The 20,436-nt window shown below is 38.4% G+C and overlaps 1 protein-coding gene across 1 annotated transcript in view; it reads right to left on the reverse strand.

Moving 5' to 3' along the window:
- Window positions 1-20,436, reverse strand: part of STK10 (serine/threonine kinase 10) — a 77,441-nt gene that overhangs the window by 4,929 nt on the left and 52,076 nt on the right. The window contains exons 7-16 of the mRNA XM_026688263.2: window positions 18,098-18,179; window positions 15,595-15,729; window positions 10,715-11,284; window positions 9,603-9,733; window positions 8,268-8,391; window positions 6,096-6,275; window positions 5,389-5,481; window positions 5,032-5,161; window positions 3,479-3,603; window positions 1,728-1,916 (exon numbers count right to left, since the gene is read on the reverse strand). Of these exons, the coding sequence (XP_026544048.2) occupies window positions 1,728-1,916; window positions 3,479-3,603; window positions 5,032-5,161; window positions 5,389-5,481; window positions 6,096-6,275; window positions 8,268-8,391; window positions 9,603-9,733; window positions 10,715-11,284; window positions 15,595-15,729; window positions 18,098-18,179 (1,759 nt within the window). The remainder of the gene's footprint in view (window positions 1-1,727; window positions 1,917-3,478; window positions 3,604-5,031; window positions 5,162-5,388; window positions 5,482-6,095; window positions 6,276-8,267; window positions 8,392-9,602; window positions 9,734-10,714; window positions 11,285-15,594; window positions 15,730-18,097; window positions 18,180-20,436) is intronic.

Raw genomic sequence — 20,436 nt, forward strand, 5'->3', positions numbered from 1 at the left:
TCCTCATTTACCATTACCTCATTTTTTAATTTAAAATATGCCTATACCTTACTCACTTTGTTAAAAAATTGTTATATTGTTATAATCCTGTAACATGTCTAAGCAAGTTATATGAACTGACTCATTGACAAAAGAATCCTCTGCTTATTTTCCATCCAGTTGTAGTATCATAGAGTTGGAAGGGAGCTTAGAGACAGGAATCCTCATATCATCTTGGTAAAATGGTTGTCCATCCAGTTGTAGAATCATAGAGTTGGAAGGGAGCTTAGAGACAGGAATCCTCATATCATCTTGGTAAAATGGTTGTCCAAACTTTTCTTGAAAACTTCCAGTGATGAAACACCCGCCACTCTGGGAGGAAACCTTTTCCACTGCTTGAAAATTCTCATTGTCAGGAAATTACTCCTTAGTTCTGGGTTGGAACTCCCTCTGATGAGCTTCCCACCATTGCTTCTTGTCCTATCTTCAGGTTCTAGGGAAAATAAATCAAAACACCTCCTTCTCTATATTGGAAGAGTGCTATCATGACTTCCCTAAGACTCCTCTTTGTTAAGATATCTTGTTACTTTAGCCATTCTTCATAGGATTACTCTTTGGACCCCTTATCATTTCCGTTTCTCTTCTCTGCGTTCTTTCTAGAATCTTCCAACATCTTTTTCCTAATGTGGTGCCCAGAACTGGATGAAGCGTTCCAAATACAGCCTCATTAGTGCGATGTAGAGTGGTACTATTATTTCCTTTGATCTTGATGCTATCCCTCGATTGATGCAGCCCTGGTCTAATTTGGCTCTCCACTGATGACTCACACTTAAGCAGTGGTCCACCAGGATCCCTCGATCCCTCTCATAGGCACTACTGCCTATCATGCACTGGTGCATCCAATTTTTCCTGCCCAAGTGCAGGACCTTACTTTTCTCACCACTGAACTGCATTTCATTGGATAGGACCCAATGCTCAAGTCTGCTAAGATCCTTCTGAATCTTCAATCTACCTTCTAAACTTAGCATTAGCAATCCCTCATCCACAAATTTGATGAGTCGCGTTCAATCTCTTCATCTAGGTCAGGGGTATCCAACCCCCATTTCACAGCCTGGTGGTGGGCCACAGCCCGTTCAGAACCAGTTCATGGAAATGGTGAACAAGAACATGCATGCAAGTGTGTGAAGCTGCATTAGTGAAAGTGGCATGTGCACTCAAAGCCATCCCTACTTTCCCCATGTGTGCTGCTGCTGCCTCTACTAGTCTGCCGAGCCGGAATGTAGATCATTTATGAAGAAGTTGAAGAGCCCTGGTCCAGGGGTGGGATTCAACTGGTGTTACTACTGGTTTAGTGACTATGTTTTGCGCGCGCATGCGCGGTTTGTACATGCATGTACAAAACATTAAGCTGTGCCACCCGGACAGCTGAAAAGCGCTGCGCACAGCATTTGAAAAGCCTCTTTTTTCCTGCTTTTTCAACCTCAGCTGTGGCGCGCAAAGCAGCTGAGGTTGAAAAAGCAGGAAATAAAGGACAGGTAAGAGCCCAGGCGGGCGGGTGGACAAAACAGCAGCAAACACAGAACCGGTTTGGTGTCTGCTGCTCTTCAGAGCTATCGGTTCTATAGAGTCGGGCAGAACCGGTAGCATCCCACCCCTGCCCTGGTCCCAAGACATCTCTATATCTAATGAATGTTCTCAGGCAGATCCCTTCAGCAAGGTGGCTACCCAGCTCTGACAGCAAACTTCACCTGTTTTATCTTCTCTCTCTGTTCTGAAGCACTTCCACTGGAGTTGATATGGAGACTCTTTTTATACATGGCCATGCGGGTTTTCCCTTCACTCCTCTGAATTTTGGGGAGACGGGCCCTCTCTTGCTGCTGCCGAACTTTCAGCTGTTCTATCATGCGCTGGTTATATCGTTGCATTTGCTCACGTTCCTGAAATATAAATCACCAAAGTCAGGGGTGGGATTCTACCAATTCGCACCTATTTGCTAGAACCGGTTGTTAACATTCTAAGCAGTTCAGAGAACCAGTTGTTAGAAGAAATTACTGGTCTAATCCTGTAAGGAAGGCAGGAAGGAAACATTCTGGTGTTGCTTACAGAAACTGCCTCTCTGTTATCCCTTATTACATTCTTGGCAGGACTAGACTTCCTGTCTCAGGAACTTCTCTGGAGTTATTTTCCCCTCCTTTGCTTGTGTGGAGTGACCATTCAAAGTTACAATGGCACTGAAAAAAGTGACTTATGACCATTTTTCACACTTACGACTGTTACAGCATCCCCACAGTCATGAGAGGCCAGGCGAGGAGATGCGTGCCTCGATGTGAATGATATTGAGTTGGCCACACCCAGCCAATAACATGACCACCAAGCCATGTCCACCCAGTCACATGACCACCAAGCCACGCCCACCACCTAAGCCACGCCCATAGAACCGGTTGTTAAAAAATTTGAATCCCACTCCTGACCACAGTGGTGGGAACCGATGTAACCACAGTGGTGGGAACCATATTACATTCAGAGACATCAATGGCAAGGAGCCACAAATTATTGAACCAAAAAACCCAAAAGGGTTGTTGGGGTGGAGAGAGAAGTAAGATCAATCTGGAAAACTTGAAGATGCAGAGGAAGCTAGTATCATTTTTGTTTCTGAAGGAAATAACATCAATGCCTCCAGTTCTTATGAATGCATCCCTAGTGTAAGCTATTGGGAACTATCACAGAGACAACAATGCTAATTAAGCCAGCTGAAACATAAAAGCTATCATAGAAAGTTGGCAAATTACAGATCTACCCAGTGGGATTTCTTAATGGAAATCATAATCATTATGTTATTTATGTGTGGAAAGACTACCTGTTCAATGCAAAGTGTAGTCATGTGTAAGAAACTATGCACATAAGCAATATATGAATATTAGCGATCATCCAGACCTACAGTACAGGTGCCAATATATCAGAGGCACAATATATATTAGTATTCTCCACATTAGAAGAAACATTAATCTCTAATGGAAATGAAAGGCATCTTGTTTTATAATGTAAAATAAACAGTTTTGCCAAAGATTCAATGCAATTTCTATCACAGCAAAAGGCAAAAATAGAACATTTGATCTAATGTTGTTGTTTCTTTCTCTGAAATCAGAGTTTAATCTGATTTGAAGATATTTTCTTTAGCAAACTTGACTATAATCCCAGTGGATATTGGAAGTACAATCCAACACATTGAGAGAATCCTAATTTAGGAGAGACTTAACTCTAAGCGTGTGTCCTCCCCCTAATAACTCTAGACGGTTGTATTATAATCAGAGTACTCCTTTCAGGAGCTTAGAAGCCCACAGTTACCATACAATTTTAAAACTTCAACATTATGATGGTCTACCAAATAAGCTTTCCCATATCTCCACACTCTGATTCTTTTGCACTCTAGATTTATATATCTGCAACTTTAGATCCCACCTATCATCCAAAAGAACCGAGAATGGAAAATGCTACTTACCTTCTCGTGTTTTCGGAGCAGCTCGTGTCTCTGGAGGAAATACTGATCTTTTAGTTGCTGTTTCAAAATCTGGTGCTTCTCCTGCAGATGGTGCTCTTCAAGATCCCAAATAGTAGCTTCTCGGTCTGCAGGGTTAAAATAAATAAATAAATATAGTTGTTCAATACTTGAACAGTGAGGGGAAGAGCAACTGTTTCAATCTCAGCATATCTACCCTCATGCTCATTTTCTGTCCCCTCAACCTTCTCTTTATATTATGACGTAATTGGCCTGAAATTAAAAGGTGAATGAATGACAAGAGCAGCTGTTTTTCTTTGCACAAGGGTTCCCAAAGCAAGAAAAGAGGAAGGATATGTGTGTGTGTGAGGGAACTGACTGCAAAATCTTTGCTACAGAGATGGAAAACCTGTGAGCCTCTAGATTAGTTGTTAGTACAAATAATCATTTTCCAATTGGTGTTACCATGAAGCATCTCCTAATGTAGGAAGCTTTTGCATGCAACTTTCCTAATTTAAAAGAAAAATAATAAGCCTCCCTTATGTATAATTTTGCATATGAATTCCATTTTAAAATATTTTTCTGTTTTTTTTGTAGATGATCAGGCTGAGCCTGAGAAGAATGTTAAATGCACCATAAGTCTGGAGTCACTATGACCCCCCAAGAGACCTAAGTCCAACCCTCTGTCCAGGGTTAGGATTAGGTTTAGGTTTAGTCTGCTGACTCCTATCTGGTACCAATTTGCCTTAACTGTTAGTAGATCAGGTTCTTGTATATAGGTTGCAGGGAATAAAGCTGCAGTGCTTTTGAACTCTATACTGGCTCCTGGTTTCCTGAACTTGACACTTTTTTCTCTTTGCATATCTATTCCTCATATGTACTTTTTAAAATAATACAAACACTTTTATGTACATAAAATACGGCTTTGTGACAGATGAGATCTCTTCCCATCATATCTTTTACAAATAGTTCTTCATAGGAGATCTTTTATTAAAGAAAGATGAAAAACCAGATACTACAATCTGGGAAGAATTCATACTATGATGGCTTTTGCTTCCTTAGAAATCTGTAGCAAAGATTTACTTTTACATATCTATTTCTGTTCTTAATTTTTTGATTCCAACTCTCACTTCCCACTAGCCAGAAAGCTGGAAGGTGTAGATCTGGAATATTACAAGTTTCCCCATCCTTGTGTTATAGGTAAGCTCTATTTTTGATATTTTATTGTTGGCTTTCAAGCTAGCACTGTGACAAAAAGTGGTTGGAAACTTGTAACTTCAGATTAATTGGCTACTTTTCCCAAAAATAACTCTCTATCTTAAAACATTATTTTAAAAGCTTAAAATATTATTTCGTAGTATAAATACTGATGAGCACTCAAGACAATCCAAAGGCATGCTTCTCATTACTGTAAAGGATTTGCATCCTTCCTGTTTACAGCGCTGCCAATGCTCTCCAATAGGTTGCATTGCCTTTAAACGAAAGCATATTCTTCTTAGTCTGACTTCATTGTTCGTAATCCATTCTAACTGGTCCATTTAAGGAAAAAAAAGCACCTCTCATAAGTTGCTGCTTTTTATTGAGGCAATCTCGTTCTTTGTCACAGATCTCTTTCCGATTCTGAGCTGTAATGTTTTTCATAGCCTGCTCCAGATCCTCAGACTGTTTGGCTATAAAGTCTTGTTCCTGGAATGAGAGAGGAGATGTATGAATGTATATGTCTTGGCCGGCCAGAGCTTTCCCAAATCTGCCAACTTTTAGATATGTTGGGATGGTAATTCTCAAACTAATTAGAAACTAGAATTCCGGACTATCTGAAGATTTTGAGATAATCCATAGTGTTTCTGGTTGGGAATCTATGTTGCTGTAAGAGTTTGTGCTACAGTGTCAATTAAATCTCTCTCGTGTCTTACCATAACTTGCTTTTTTTGTACAAATTCATCCATCTTCACTTTCATGCTGCTCTTGCGTTGTTGCCGTGGGAGCTTTTCAATGTCATTTTTGAGCTTCATAACAGAGAAAAAGACAAGCAGTCAAACTTTTGAAATATTCAGAACCACTAGGAAGCCTTTTGTAGCTTAGAAGGATCTATAATAGGGTTTCATACATTTAGCAGAAAACATTGGAGTGCAGTCAGTTTTTTGTTTCTCTTCTGTCTCTCCTTCCTACTATCTTGCTGTTGCTCATTCTTTTATTATTGGCCATTTTTAAATTGGATTTGTTCCCCAAATTCCTCCCTAAATACCTTTCTATTCAGCAGTCCCACCTTGGTCAACAGAATGTATTTCTAGTGAGTCTATACAGAAATGTCTAAAGATGTTGAAAAAGTTTGTGGAAGAAGTGAGATTTGAACCAGGAACTTTACAATTCACTCATTAAGCAACTTCATTAGTTCTTCCTCCCTTCTCTCTCACCCCACGTTTTCACTCTTCTTTCCCTAACTCCCTTCTCTGTATTCCTGGATATTTTTTTTCCTCCTTAGACTGGTTTCTTCATCATCTGGATTTCACCTTCCAGCCCCTTGAATTTTTTTTTTGTTCATGACAAACACTTTAACTGACAGCTGGGCTGGCATCCTAACATTATCCTAGGATGCAATAATTCAAACCGGCAGCTTTACCTCTTTCTTTCTTTGTTTCAGCAGTTCTTGAAATTTAACCAGATCCCGTTCTTGCTCAGCACGGATACGTTTAGCTTCATCTCGCCGGTGCAGTGCATGATCTTGCTCCATTTTTTCAATCTGCTGCTTCTGTTGCCGTTCTAGGTTTTCTAGTTCCGTGTCATAAAATTTCTTCTTTGACTATACAAGGAAAGACAGATAGAATCTTAATTCAGTCATTAAAAGCAAAGTTTGGGGGGTGGGGGGAAACAAGCTTAGGTATCTCAGTTTGGTTTCATATAAGGATCATTAGTTAAGTTCATATTAATTAATTCATATTAAGGAGAAACTTCCTAACAGTGAGGACAATTAACCAGTGGAATAGCTTGCCTACAGAAAACATGGGTGCTCCATCATTAGAGGTTTTTAAGAAGAGTCTAGACAGTCACTTATCTAAAATGGTATAGGGTCTCCTGCTTGAGCAGGGGGCTGGACTAGAAGACCTCCAAGGTCCCTTCCAGCTCATTCTATTCTAAATCTAAAACACCCTCTCACTATCTTGGCTGTGAACATTAAAAAGTCCATTGCTGGAGCTGTAACTGAGAAGTAACACTTATTATTTCACCTTGGATTCAGCAAGAGAAAATAAGGCCGCTCACTTCTTCATGCTTGCCATCTTTATTTTATTTTTTAATGCTTTAGTTTGATGCAATTTCTTTGTTGTGAGTCACCACAACAAATAGTTGTTGAGAGTCAGGCAGTATACAGGTTTAAACAATGGTAGCTGTGATGTGAGACCCCTGAACTAAAAGGATGGACAATATTTTGGGACTAGTGGCCTCACTGATCTTAATGCAATCCTTTGGGGGATGATAGGATTCATTTTGCTTATGATTGATTCAGCAAGGACAGTCTGGACAATAACTATTAGGATCTAACTGTGGCATCCTTGTTTGTAGGCTGTGGATTGCCTCTTTGTGCGTGTGTGTGTGTGTGTGTGTTACAGTAGATCAGGAAAAAGCTGTTCCAAGATTCCTTCTACGTATAAGATTGGATGATGCACACTAACATCAGGAAAAAATAATGGGAAAAATTGCTCAAGTGCAGGAATAATTTCAGAGAACAGTACAAATGCTCAAAGAATGAGAAATTCCTATTAAGCCTGATTGAAAACTGGGAATGTATAGTCCTGAGAAAACTTGAGGATGGTGACTGTTAACTGTTTAAATATAGTATTTGAAACATCATTGCCAATTTTTTTTGAAGATTTAACAATAGAGAAGCTGCGTAGGATTCAGCAATGCTGATACTGGCAGATGAAATGATTTCATCTGTTTACATAACTCTTCTTCAACCTTGTATTCTCCAGATGTGTTGGAATATAGCTCCAACAATTCCATATTACTATAGTCATGATGTCTGCATGCCCTTAGGATAACATCTGCAGAAGACCCTGAATTAGAGGTGGCATACTATCAGACATAAGACTGAAAGAAATTTCTTCTCCCAGAATATTTAACTAAATATGCTGCTTCCTGACATTCTGAACATGCAGGACAATGTGAAAAAGAAATGCATACCAAAATTTTACAACACAAAAATGCATAACTAAAAATTAATTATGTTTGGATGGGAGATTCCTGCAATTTTTTAGAAGTGTGAGAAATTATTAGGGATAGAAGTAAGAATAGTCCTTGTTTTGTATGTGCTAAGTTGGGAATATGAAACCTTGTATGCTCCAGATGTTTTGAACTGCAACTTCAAAAAATCAGCATGAGAAGTTCTTGGAGTTCAAAACGTTTGTGATTTTGCTGCTTGATATTATGATTTTAACAAGGATCTTCCAAAGGATCTTCAACTTTTGAAGACACTAAAATATAATCATAGGAAAATTATTCTGAACAATAAAAGATTTCAATGTCTACTACACCTAACATCCACAATCTACAGTAAAGAATATTGTTATATTATGTTATGTTATGTTACAATACGATATACAATATATAACGTATTGATACATTCACACAAGTAAGATTGCCATTCTATCCATAATTCTTCAGGAAACTGACACGACTTTTAATAATAATGTTTAGGTTTCTTCCTAGCCTAATTAATACCACATATGGGTTATTAATTTTTCTTTTCTCCATCTTTGGCCAACTTCTAGAGATGACAATTCCTATTCTCACTTACATTCATTTCTTGCTCAAAACGTTTTAACATTTGTTCCAGGAGCAGCTGATGTTTGCTTGTTAACTGTGTCTGATTCCGATGTTCCTCTTTCTGAAGTAAACGTAGCTCCCGCAGCTCCTGGCGCCTGCAGAGTTAAAGTAGAACAGAAGTTTAGAAACAAAAGATAAGCTTTCCCTTTAAGACTAAAGCTACACAGAAGCACATTTAGGCTAGCATAATCATAATGAAGACTAGCCAACATAGGCTGCCTACTGCCATCTGCATTCTAAGGATCTAGAATCTTCTTGAGGGGAGGAATGACTCTTTCAATCACTGGCATAAGCATATACCACTTTCGGCCTGCAGGCAGAATATTTTAAAGAGGCTGATTTTTCCAGCTCTTTCTTGTTTATATTTGCACATCTGCCCTTGAATTATTCAGATTACACCATGCAAACATTTTGAATAAATGCAGTTTAATACAATCCGACAACTGCATGCAAGAATATATCTCTGTCCGAAACTTGGCAAGCTGAAAGAAATATAATGAACAACTCAGGTAAGTTTGTAGTGTTGACCTCTATTGAACTGAGTTTTAGAAAACTGTTGTCATATTCCACTTTTTTTTTGGTATAATTTAGATTTTACATCTCAAGCTGCTGCCAGACATTTATAGATTCCTGTGGTAATAAAAAGAACAGGCAAAAACATTAGCAATGATTGCTGAACTTTTCATTTTTCCCTTCCCCATTCTTGTTCTGTTGCATAATTTAGTGCTTTCTAGATGTCTTATTCTGCAACTCCCATAAATCCAAGCTAGCCTTTGGCCAAGCTAGATGGAAGACTGGATGATAATTCTCAATATCTGGTTCCATAAGATAATTTCTAATCTCTAGTGACATAACACAAATAAAAAATTATAGACCAATCTCGTTATTAAATGCAAACTACAAAACGTTTGCATCAATAATGGCTGAAAGATTAAAAAGATTCCTAATTGACTTTATTCATCCAGACCAAAATGGGTTTTTACTCAAGAGACAAATAAGAAATAATGTAAAAATAATTCTGGATACACTAGAATATTATGAAACCCACAATGAAAAACAATTAGCATTAATATTTCTGGATGCACAAAAAGCATTTGATAACATAAACTGACAATTTATGTTGCAGCAACTAAAATGTATGGATTTCGGGGGGATATTCTTAAATATGACAATGGTGATTTATACTGAACCAAGGCTGAATCTTATTACCATCAAAAAATTCTTCCTAATATTTAACCTTTTCAGTGATTACCTAAACAGTCAGGCCTGTACAAAATCTTACAAACAAAACACAGTTTTAGCTTGCCTGAGGAATCTCATCTCTTCATCCTTCTTTTCATCTTCACTGATGATTTTTGAGGTAGTAACACTCACTTCCACTCCATCTACTACAAATCTTCTTGTTCGTTTCAGTGTCATGTTCTGCATTTTTGCATTCTACACATATAACAAAAGACAAGTGTAAAAAGATATTCTGGATACGAAATAATTATTTATTGTAACAAAACAAAATGTGTTTTATAAAAGCTTGACAGGAATCATAATCACCATGAGGAGTAGAGGGAGAACAGCTATTTTTTTAGTGAGAAAAGTGAGATTCCAAGATGATATTAAGAAATTAAAACAATAGATTCCACACATATTCTTGATTTGTATATTCATTTTGCTTTCAGTATTTGTATTTCAGGGAGGGAGAACACCCTGTTCAATTAGAAGACTTCGGCACAGAGCAGGAGGGACTGACAGTTACTGAATGCCAATCATTTTTTTCTGAAATTTCAAAATTTGAACCCTTTCTGAAATCACAAATATTTGAGTATCTTCTCTTTCCACCAAACAATAGGACTCGTCCTCTCTCACCATGCTTTATTATTACAGTATCCATCTCTAGGCAGGTAACATAGTATTATTTAGATTTTTCAGTGACATCACTTGCAATGGTGTTTCTTACCTTCCTACCCACTGCAACCCAAAACACAACCTGATTGCAGTAGAAGATTGAGACTTTCAAGAAGAGATTGGACTGCCATTTGTCAGAAATGATGTAGGGTCTCCTGCTTGGGCGGGGGGGTTGGACTAGATGACCTACAAGGTCCCTTCCTACTCTAATTATCTGTTATCTGCTGAATTTCCCAGCCCTACAATCCAAGGATGCATTGTTGCATCAGCAGATGAAGAGACCTGGAGTTTCTAGCTCACCTTGGCAAGCAATTAAAAAAATCAGCGGGAACAGGAGTGCTATTTCTGTTACACTGAATGACAACAGGAGGTGTTCCCTTTCAATCTCTTCCTAAGCAGTGCTTGCCATCTCTGGTGGCACAAAAGAGAGGCGGCTGCTGCTGCTGTGCTTTTTTGCTGATCATTCAGTGGGGGTGCCTACATAATGCACAAGCCCCATCCACAATCTTCAATTCTTACCTTTAGGGAATGGGACTCACTGCCTCTGTTCAGGGACAAAGAGATGTTGAGGTCCATACTCTCTGAAGCAGAGGTGCTTCCGGAATCAGAATCTCTCTTGAAGCTATCATTCTCAAACTGAGAAGAGTTCAAACTCCCATTGGGGACTTTTTCTTCAGTCGGTGTTTCAAGGAGGCTGTTTACAGTTTGGCTTCCCCAATTTGAATTCTCACTGTTTGCTGTTTCAGTGCTTTCCTTTTGGTGGTTGACAGCCTCATCCTCTGCTGGTTTAATGTTTTCATTGGGCTGTAATGCCTGGGGGCTGGTGCTTAACTTTTGTTTGGCACCAGGCAGGACTGAATAACTTTCTATTCCCAACAAATCTGAGCGCTCAGCAGTTTTGACCAGAGCTTCAGTTCTAACTTCTTCCTCCAAAAGCCTGCTGTCCTGTCCATTTATAGCTTCCTTGACGTGCTCCAAAGGCAACTTTGGTCCATTGGTTACAAGTGATAAGTGGTTTTCTTGAAGCTTTTCTCCTCCCGAACCTAGCTGGCTTGCAAGAAAGGAATCCCTCTTCTGAACGTCTTGAGGCTGAGTGAAGGAGGAGGGGAGACAAGAGGAAGACAATGAAATTATCCTTAAAAAAAAATTTTTTTTTGCCTGAAGGAACAAGAAAGAACAATTAAGGAACAGAACACTGAAAACACTGAGATAAAACAGAGACTCCTTTTAAGGGGAAACAGGATCACATTCTACTCCAGAAAAGAATTTTTGCAAACAAAACCATTGAAACTTAGGCTGAGGTAGGTCATTTGTTTCATCATTGAGTTGTTAGGGAACTTTGAGTGCTTAGAGAATATTCACCCTCCTTGCCAGCTTATGTAGTGGAGGTGGGGAGGAAGCAGAAGTTAAAAATAAAAGGGAGAGTTTAATTATCTCCTAGTAATTTGTCATTGATGAAGCTGCTTTCTCCTCTTTTGCTTCATCAGTTCATAGAAGGTCTCATTGCTAGTCTATAAATTGTTTTCCTTGCTACAGAACAGCTGACATCCTGCCGAAATTGTCCAGAAGGCTGTGTTTTGACTTTTCTTTGACACTGCTAGTGAACTGTTACTTGAAGTATATTGCCCCAGATCACTTTTTGCCAATTTTGCTTTCTTCGGTCTGCCTTTACACTTCTCAGTTTCTGATGATCTCTCCTCTGTGAGCCTTTTGTCAGGGTTACAGGCTCTCCAATTTATAACATAGAAAAAGCCTGTAACCAAAAATACTGAATTTTTGTCATGCCCCCTGGCATGCTATCACAAGAATAAGGGAAGCAGGATGGGATATTGGACATCTGAGTGATTGAGTTGTAGCACTATTAAGGCCGAAGCAGGGATCACCATGCCTACCTCTACAGACAGAGACAATCTCCTCCTCTTCGTCCATATTGTCCAATCTTCAGAATGTCACTACTGTGGATGTGCAAATTCAAAGAGTGGAAAAAACTCTAGGATCTATGGTGAGATACCTTGGCAGGAAGATCTACTGGGAATTAGCTGTTATACTGAAGACCCTGGCTTGTGCAGTCAGCTGGCTATTGATGGCTATGTCTGAATGGAGATTGGGAACCTGGACAAAGTATAATACTAGAACAGTATCTCAGTATTGTGTCCTCTGGGCCTACCATACAAGCTTTCCTAGGAATGCTATTCTTTCATCTGAACTTGAAAAACGCTTTTTGTCTTTTCCTATGAACCTAGAATTGTAAGTCACCTGGTCACTTGGGTATATTGGGTGGCAATAGAAATAAACTTTATAATTTTTTAATAATTTTAATAATTTTTTGCTTATCTTTATTTAGATTGGACTGGCACCTTTGTGTCCTGATTTCAATTCTGAATGCACCTACGCATTCATGAACTCAAACTATGAACAATTTTGCGGTAGGACAAGGTATACAGGCTGGGACAAGTTCTAACCTATCAAAAGTATAGAGATTTGTCTTGTATTACCATTATATTCCTTGTTTTCTGTCAATTAGATTGGCCTTATAATAGAGGGACAATACGTTAATCTACTACATTTTTTTGCCCTTCCTCCAGTGAATTTAAGATAATGTAAATAGTAATATCTTCTGATTTATTCTCACAATATCCTTGTGAAGCAGAGTAGGCTGAGAAACAGTGATTGATTCAAACTGTCTTCTACTATGGTTTTCAAACAATTATTCACTCTCTAGCAAAGTGCTAAGGCAAAAGACTGGAAGGGTGATGATTAATAACAACTGCATTTATAAAACCTCAGGACTCCTATTGTCCCAACTAGAACCAATAATTCTTTTTGGACTATGCAAGTTGCAGTTGTTCAAATCTAAACTGGAGCTGCGGTGAGGAAGGGCACATTGTTGAAAGCTCTTCATTAGAAAGAACTAAATTGGGACTGGATTCCCTGCCTTTCATCTGAGTAAGGAACAAAAGCAAAGCTGTTATCTATCTCCTTTAAAGTAACATGCAATTTGACTTCAGGAAACCACTCCTCTTGCTTTGAGGATTTCACCAAATAATCACTATCAAGCATTTTTTTTTCACTCTTTCAACATACAAAGGAGTAGGGAAATTAGTAAGGAAAGCGCCTAAAGGTGGAGCTGAAGTTTTCCTGGAAGCAGAAGGCTTCAGGCTGTCCTTCTACATAATTTGTATTAATGTCTGTCCACACCCCCATCCATTTCACTTTCTTTTCAAACTGTGTATTGCTCACCATTGTGCTGGATAGAATCTGAGTTGCTTCAAGTATTATTAATAAAGTTTTGGCAGCTAGTGAAGAGAATGCTGTGCCAAAACTGTATTCTGTATTTTTAACTCTTTTCTTTCAAAAGGGATGGGAAAATGCTTTTCCAACGGAAAACAACATTTCCTGAAATCTCATGGAAAAAGTGCAAGATTCTTGCAGCTCTTTTAGTTTAGGAGATGGTCAAGGAATGAAGGCAGATATTCTGTCTCTCATTGTGGAACCATTCTATATCAATCTTCATCTCTCTTGCTTCCCATGCTTCAATTACATTACAAGAGAGGCAACCACAACAGAAATTCTCACTCGAGGCTTCTACTTATTAGACAGCCAGAAAGGCTGCAGAGGTGAGGACTAAAATGAAAGACAAATCGGACAGAACAGCAGCATTTCTGCCACCTCATTGTATTAAAGCACAAAACCACAACAAAAATAAAGAAAACCTCAGAATAAAAAATAGAAACAGAAACTTTATTCATAAGGGAAAGAAAGCTCAAGAAATGGACAGGTTTCAGCCCAGAGCAAGGGCAGAATGAGAGTCACTAAAATGGTAGTAGAGGTCTGACTATAGATTTTTTTGACTAGATTTATAGACATTTGGTGTGGCCCAGGAAAAAATGAAATAATGTATGGTTTGGTAACTGGAAAAAATAGATTATAGTAAAAATATAAATCATGTTGCAATTCTAGACTTAAGAGGTTAATTTACATGCATATTTATAACTGCTGTAAAGAAAATTGGAAGCTACTTCTTCATAGTTTCTTTCCTTTTTTCTCCCCTTCATTTGTAGCGTTTGCTTCTCTTTTTTTCTTCTTTTCCCCTGCATTCTAAATAGTCATTATTGTAAGTATTTATCTTTCATTTTCAAAACTGCAATAAAGTTATATGAAAAAAATGTTCTAAAAAGGAACTAAAGTCATTCTTCAACTGCAAACAATCTAAACCTCAGCTGTATTTCCTACAAACCAGAAATCTTGGATTTCCTGTGTTGCATTTGATAAGCTTCAGTGATACTATAGTTGTAGGGACACAAACCTCTTACAAAGCATTCATACGTGCCTTAGTTAAAAAGTTTGTTACAATTCACAACCTCCATGCAATGAGGTACAAATCTTCCTGCGTACTTGACACAGGAAGAGAGCCTGAAGCCACATGTGAGTATGTATGTGTATCCGTGTATCTGTCTCTCTGTGTGTGTAAACCTCAGAAGCAGTGTTGGGATTCAATTTTTTTTTACTGTTGAAAAGTTAGTTTGTACAGGCTTCCATCTACCTCTTTCAAATGCTGTCTTTATTTTATTCATGTCAGGGACAAAAGACAGAAAGAGACAAAAGTTGAGCTTGCTTACAAGGTAAACTCTACAGAAGATTTTTCTTCTTTTTATCCAGAGAAAACCATTGATGGTTGGGAATGTGCAGAGCTTGCCCTACCTTAACCCACTTTGAAAAATATTTTTTTTAAATAATATTCTTGTTGTCGGCTTGTGACTGCAGATCTCACCTTGCTTGATAATCCTGAATCCTTCGAAGGACTAAATGCCTCTTTCCTGTCCAAATGTCTATCCTTCTACCTGTCCCAGCTAAGCCTGAAAGCAGACAGTCCAGCCCAGCCCAGCCCAGCGAGTGTCTTGCAGTTTTAATCCTAAGCAGCTAAAGGCTACATTCTTCATAGTTAAGGATGCCAAAAATTAAAACTTTTCCTAGGGGACATATTTGTCCACACAGTGTGTGCATTTACTGAGAAAGCCATCTTGCTAGTGGAAAGGGAAGGCTTGGCTCTCTGCCCAAACATTGTTTGAAGGATTCCTGGCTGCTGAATGAAGAGCAGCCTCTTCCCATCCAAGGAGCCCATTCTTCCTGCCCACCTGCACAAAAGCAACACGACTTCTCTCCTCTGCCAGTAGCTGCAGGGGTCAAAGGTAGCCAGCAGTTTGCTTTCAAAAATCCAGTTAATGTAATTTGTGGACTCTGAAGCATTTTTAATATGAACGTATACATATGTCTGTGTCTACTAACTAATGCATATGTGTACAAGCACACATTCAGGTTTATGTATGGGGAAAAATAATATTTTGTCTTGTTTCCTTAACACAAACATCATTTAATGCAACGAAAGGAATTCAACTTACAGAGGCAGATTCTGACGAGTCCTCCTCTTCAACTTCCTCTCTATTGTCTTCAATTTCCTCCATCACTTCAGCCTTTGCCTCTGCCACCAGCTCACGTAAGGCTTTATTAGTGGTGACCTTGCTGACAAAAGGATGCTAAAAAAAATCAAGGTCATGAGTACCAGACTAGTCTGATTCTTTTGCAAATCAAGAGCAAGATAGTTCAAAGGCCTGGTCAACTACTTCCCCCTTCCTTTGCTACTCAAATATTCATGTACAATACAGGTAGTCCTCCAACGTACGACCACAATTGACCCTAAAATTTCTGCTGTCAAGTGAGACATTTGTTAAGTGAGTTTTGCCCCATTTTATGACCTTTCTTGCCATAGTTGCAAAGTGATTTATTGCAGTTGATAATTTTTATAACATGGCTATTAAGTGAATCTGGCATTGTCATTAGTTTTGCTTGTCAAAATTGGCAAAAGGTGACCACATGACTTTGGGACACAACAATGGTAGTATGGATGAGCGAAGCATCTGAATTTTGATCCGTGACCATAGGGATGCTTCAAAGATTGTAAGGGTGAAAAATGGTCATAAATAACTTTTTTCAGTGCCACTGAAACTTTGAACAGACACTAAATGAACCGTTTTAAGTTGAGGACTACCTGTACAATGTATTGATCACGAGTTACAGGCAATCATATTACAATCTCTAACTGTAAAATAAATAATCATAAATCAGTTTCTGCACTACTGGGGCCAAAACATTTCCAGAAAATATCAGGAGCTAGAAGTATATTTAGTTATCAGTCTTTTACAAAGTCAGACTGGTTTCTTTCACAGTTGTGGAATATGTGTGCTTCCAAGTAGCAGTTCTACACAAGCACGTACTCTCTTTGACAGTGAAACACTGAAGCTGGAAAATTGAACAGATAAGGCAAAGAGAAAATAGGAAAAGACATAAGGGCTAGTTGCCTTTTATAGCTTTAGAAAAACAGGTTTTTATTGCTTAATAAGTGCAACTGTGAACTGGAATTTTAAAACACTCCTCTTAAAATTGGACATTGTTGCTATGAGGTATGACAAAATTATGTTCTCAGGTATGACATTCAATCCATGGGACTCCAGTCAGCTTCACTACTGCCTATAGAAGCATTATGCATAAAAAAAACTGCATTCCTATGAGCAACTAAGGAGGTGAAATATACAAAATGTTATGTTAGGTGTCCCTCCATCGGAGATGAACAGGTAAGAAGTACCAATACCTAATCTTGTACGGTATATACACAGACTTACCTGGAAAAAAACACTTACTTTAGAATTATACTTATTTACATAAAAGAATTACACGGTTACCTTGCAATGTTGGCATTGCATGTGCAATCCTTACTCCTATTTTAGAAGTACACTTCCTCTAACCTCACAGGAAGAGAACAATCTCACCAAGCAAACCCATGAAGCAGCCATCAAGATTTTATTAATTTATTATTAAATTTATATGGCCACCCACGTTCACTTGCATGTGATTCTGAGAGGCATACCCAGTTAAAACACAACTATTAAAATCTAGTAAATATATTAAAAACAATTAAAATATTTAAAGATTAAAATTTAAAGGCAATATTAAAACATTTTTAAATTATTTTTTTTAAAGATAAAATTTTTAAAACTTCAGGGTTTTCCACAATAGATATTATTTCATACTTTCTTTGTGTTAATGATGTCAACATAGTTTGGTTTTCACTATTTTTCTGCCAATAATCAAATTAATAACAATCAAATTAAAATCCCCCCCTCCACCGAATAGGTTATTTTTTTCCCCAAAAGTCGAAGTTAGCAGTAGGAAACAACAATTGCATTACTGTTCAATGCTGGACCAAAAATTAAACTGTATAGAATAGCCCTTCCCAACAGTGGTGGGATTCAAATTTTTTTACTACTGGTTCTGTAGGTGTGGCTTGGTGGCAGGGGAAGATTGCTGCAAAATCCCCATTCCCTCCCACCCTACTAACCTGATTTCCAGCTCCGTTCTCCTGTTCAGGGCAACAAAAGAAGACCCAGCCGATCAGCTGGGACTCGGGAGGCAGAGAATAGGTGGGGGTGGGGCCAGTCAAAGGTGGTATTTGCCAGTTCTCCGAACTACTCAAAATTTCTGCTACCGGTTCTCCAGAACTGGTCAGAACCTGCTGAGAACCACCTCTGTTTCCCAACCTGGGTACTCTCTCCCCCCATGTGTGGAATAACTCTCAGCAGCCATAATTCTCAGCAGTGTACAACATTTCAGAAGTACAAGGAAGATTGCACTAGATGCCTCAGAAAGCAGAACCACTCAAATGGCAGAGTTCTTTCTCCCATGAGGAACAACATTCCTACATAATTAGAATCTAAACTCCAGCAACCATCCAAGTTTTCTCTATATTAATAACCAAGGGGGAAACCTGTACTCCAACCAGAGAATGTGTGTAGATTTATGAGCCCTTCGCAGTGTCAACGTGTGACTCACTTGAGACGCTATACTTACTTCCAGTAATTGTGTGGCAGTTGGCCGGGTCTCAGGGTTTTTGTCAAGTGCAGTCTTCAGAAAATCTCTGAATGCTGGAGACCTTTATGAACAAACACACGCATTTAAAAATGTCGGGAGAAAGAAAACCAGGATACCCTATCCTGGAGACACACTACATGATTTACAAATTGAAATTGGTGCTTTTCAGTAGGAAGAAACAAAGCAGCACAAATTTGCATATATATATTAATACTCAATATTGGTTAAAAAAAAAAGTGGCCTTGATTAATTGCAGATCTACTACTGTTGTGCAGCTCAGATAGCTGTTCAGAAGCAAGTTACATGCTGTCATTCTGTTCCCAATTCATGCCAAAGACCAAATGTTAGCAAGCTCACGCAGGGATTAATGTCTGCCTGAGTTTAAACTAATACAAAGCCTTCTGTCAGACAACTGATTGCACCTTTCTCCCTTCCTTGCACCCCTATTTCTGTGCTGGCTGCCATGTAAGAGTAGGTAAAACACTTACTGCCAGTTTCTACATATAATCACAACAAATGTTTCACATGTGACTACTTCTGCTCAGTGATTTTCTAGCCAGAAAAGTTATACTGTCCTGTTCCTATGGAAGAGTTTTCCTCTTGTAATAGAAAGCCTAACTAGATGTACCTTCTAATAAACATTTTGTGTCCTGGGAGAGGTGAAAAAAAGCTTCAGAAAGTAAAAATATAAAGTTGCACTGTTTGGATATTTGCTGGGGACTGTGCTTTGCATTAAAAATATCATCCTAAATCACCACATTTCAAATTTTCACAGAAACAGAGAAAACTACATTGCACCAGTCAACTACAGGTAGCCCTCAAGAGCAGCAATTGGGACTGGGTTTGCTGTTGCTAAGCAATGTGGTCATAAAATGTGATGTCACATGACTATGCTGTTTAGTGACAACAATTTCAGCACTCCAGTTCTTCACTTCATTAAGTTAGGGCATCACACAATGACCATTTGTGACCTCCTGCTGGCTTCCTCATTGACTTTCCTTGTTGCAAGCCACCAATGGAGGTTGTAAATGATATCTATAACTGCTGCTATCCATAACTGTGAGGTTGCACCAAGTACTCAGATAGTAATCGTGTGACTATGGGGACATTGTGATAGCCAGAACTGTGAGGACCTGTCATAAGTATTACTTGTTTGGTGCCACCATAGGTTTGAACAGTTGCTGAACAAGTAGTTGTTAAGCAAGCACACTTGCATTTGTCTTAGAATGGAGGGAATCTTCCCTGTTCCTTATTATCATACCTATTTTAAATGGGGAAGTCAGGGAGAGAACCTGGGATCTTCTTTTTACAATGAATGTACTTGGGTATTAAGCTATTATCTTTGTTCATATCTCGGATTCTGCAAAAAATTGTGATATTATATAATCTTAAGGGAAGAAAGGCTGTATTTTAAGAGTTTGGAAAATGAAATCTTCTGGAAAACAGCACACTGCAATACATGTATATAAGAAATGGAAAATAATGATTGAAAAAATAAGGGCAATGATCGTGAGAGTTGTAGTCTAAAACATCTAGAGAACATCAGGTTGAGAAAGACTGCAAGGTATATTTTTGTATGTGTCAGCCCTTTGAGGTAGCCCAGAGTCAGGCACCAAAATCATGAATACTAAAACTGCTTTTATGTTGGGTTACAGTAGCGGAATCTTGCATATTTCTCAAATTCCATTCCTGCTTTGTGTGGAGATTTATCTGACTATTGTCTAGGCTGGAACTCTTCTTCCCTCCAGGTTATTCTCACAGCCCACACTATCAAGTAACACCTTTACATACATGTTTTGCCTAACATTACCTAGTTTTGAGGAATAAGTGGAGATCTGTGTATAAACAAATTACAATTTAGAACTAACAGTCATCAACATGAGTGATATCTCAATGTTACGCTTACTAGATATTGCTGGAATAATTCTTTCCATCAGCTGCAAAACTCATGGTCAATGGTGAAAGGGGCAGAAGTTATAGTGAACCTGGAGATCACCACAGGGAATCTTAATCAAGACTAGGGATGCATAATCCTTTCATTGGAAACATTTCAACTGATGCTCTTGACAAACTGGGAAGAGCAAAATCTAATTAAAACTACTTTAATTGACTTAATTAAATAAAGTTGAGGTGATTACTCAGCATGTTTTTAATCATTTCCCTTTTCTGCCAGATTAAATATTACAATTTAGTGGCAAGTTATAGAGTAGTCCTGAGGGATGCATTTAAAGCATTACAGCTTCAAGTAAGGGCTTGGTGCCGTAGGCGGTATGTTTCTGAACTAGTCCAAGATTATTAAAAAATAAGAAAAACATTTC

The sequence above is a fragment of the Notechis scutatus genome, chromosome 2 (assembly GCF_049901735.1).
Source record: "Notechis scutatus isolate UNSWTSFEM ecotype Mainland chromosome 2, rNotScu1.2, whole genome shotgun sequence".
Classification (NCBI taxonomy): Eukaryota; Metazoa; Chordata; class Lepidosauria; order Squamata; family Elapidae; genus Notechis; species Notechis scutatus.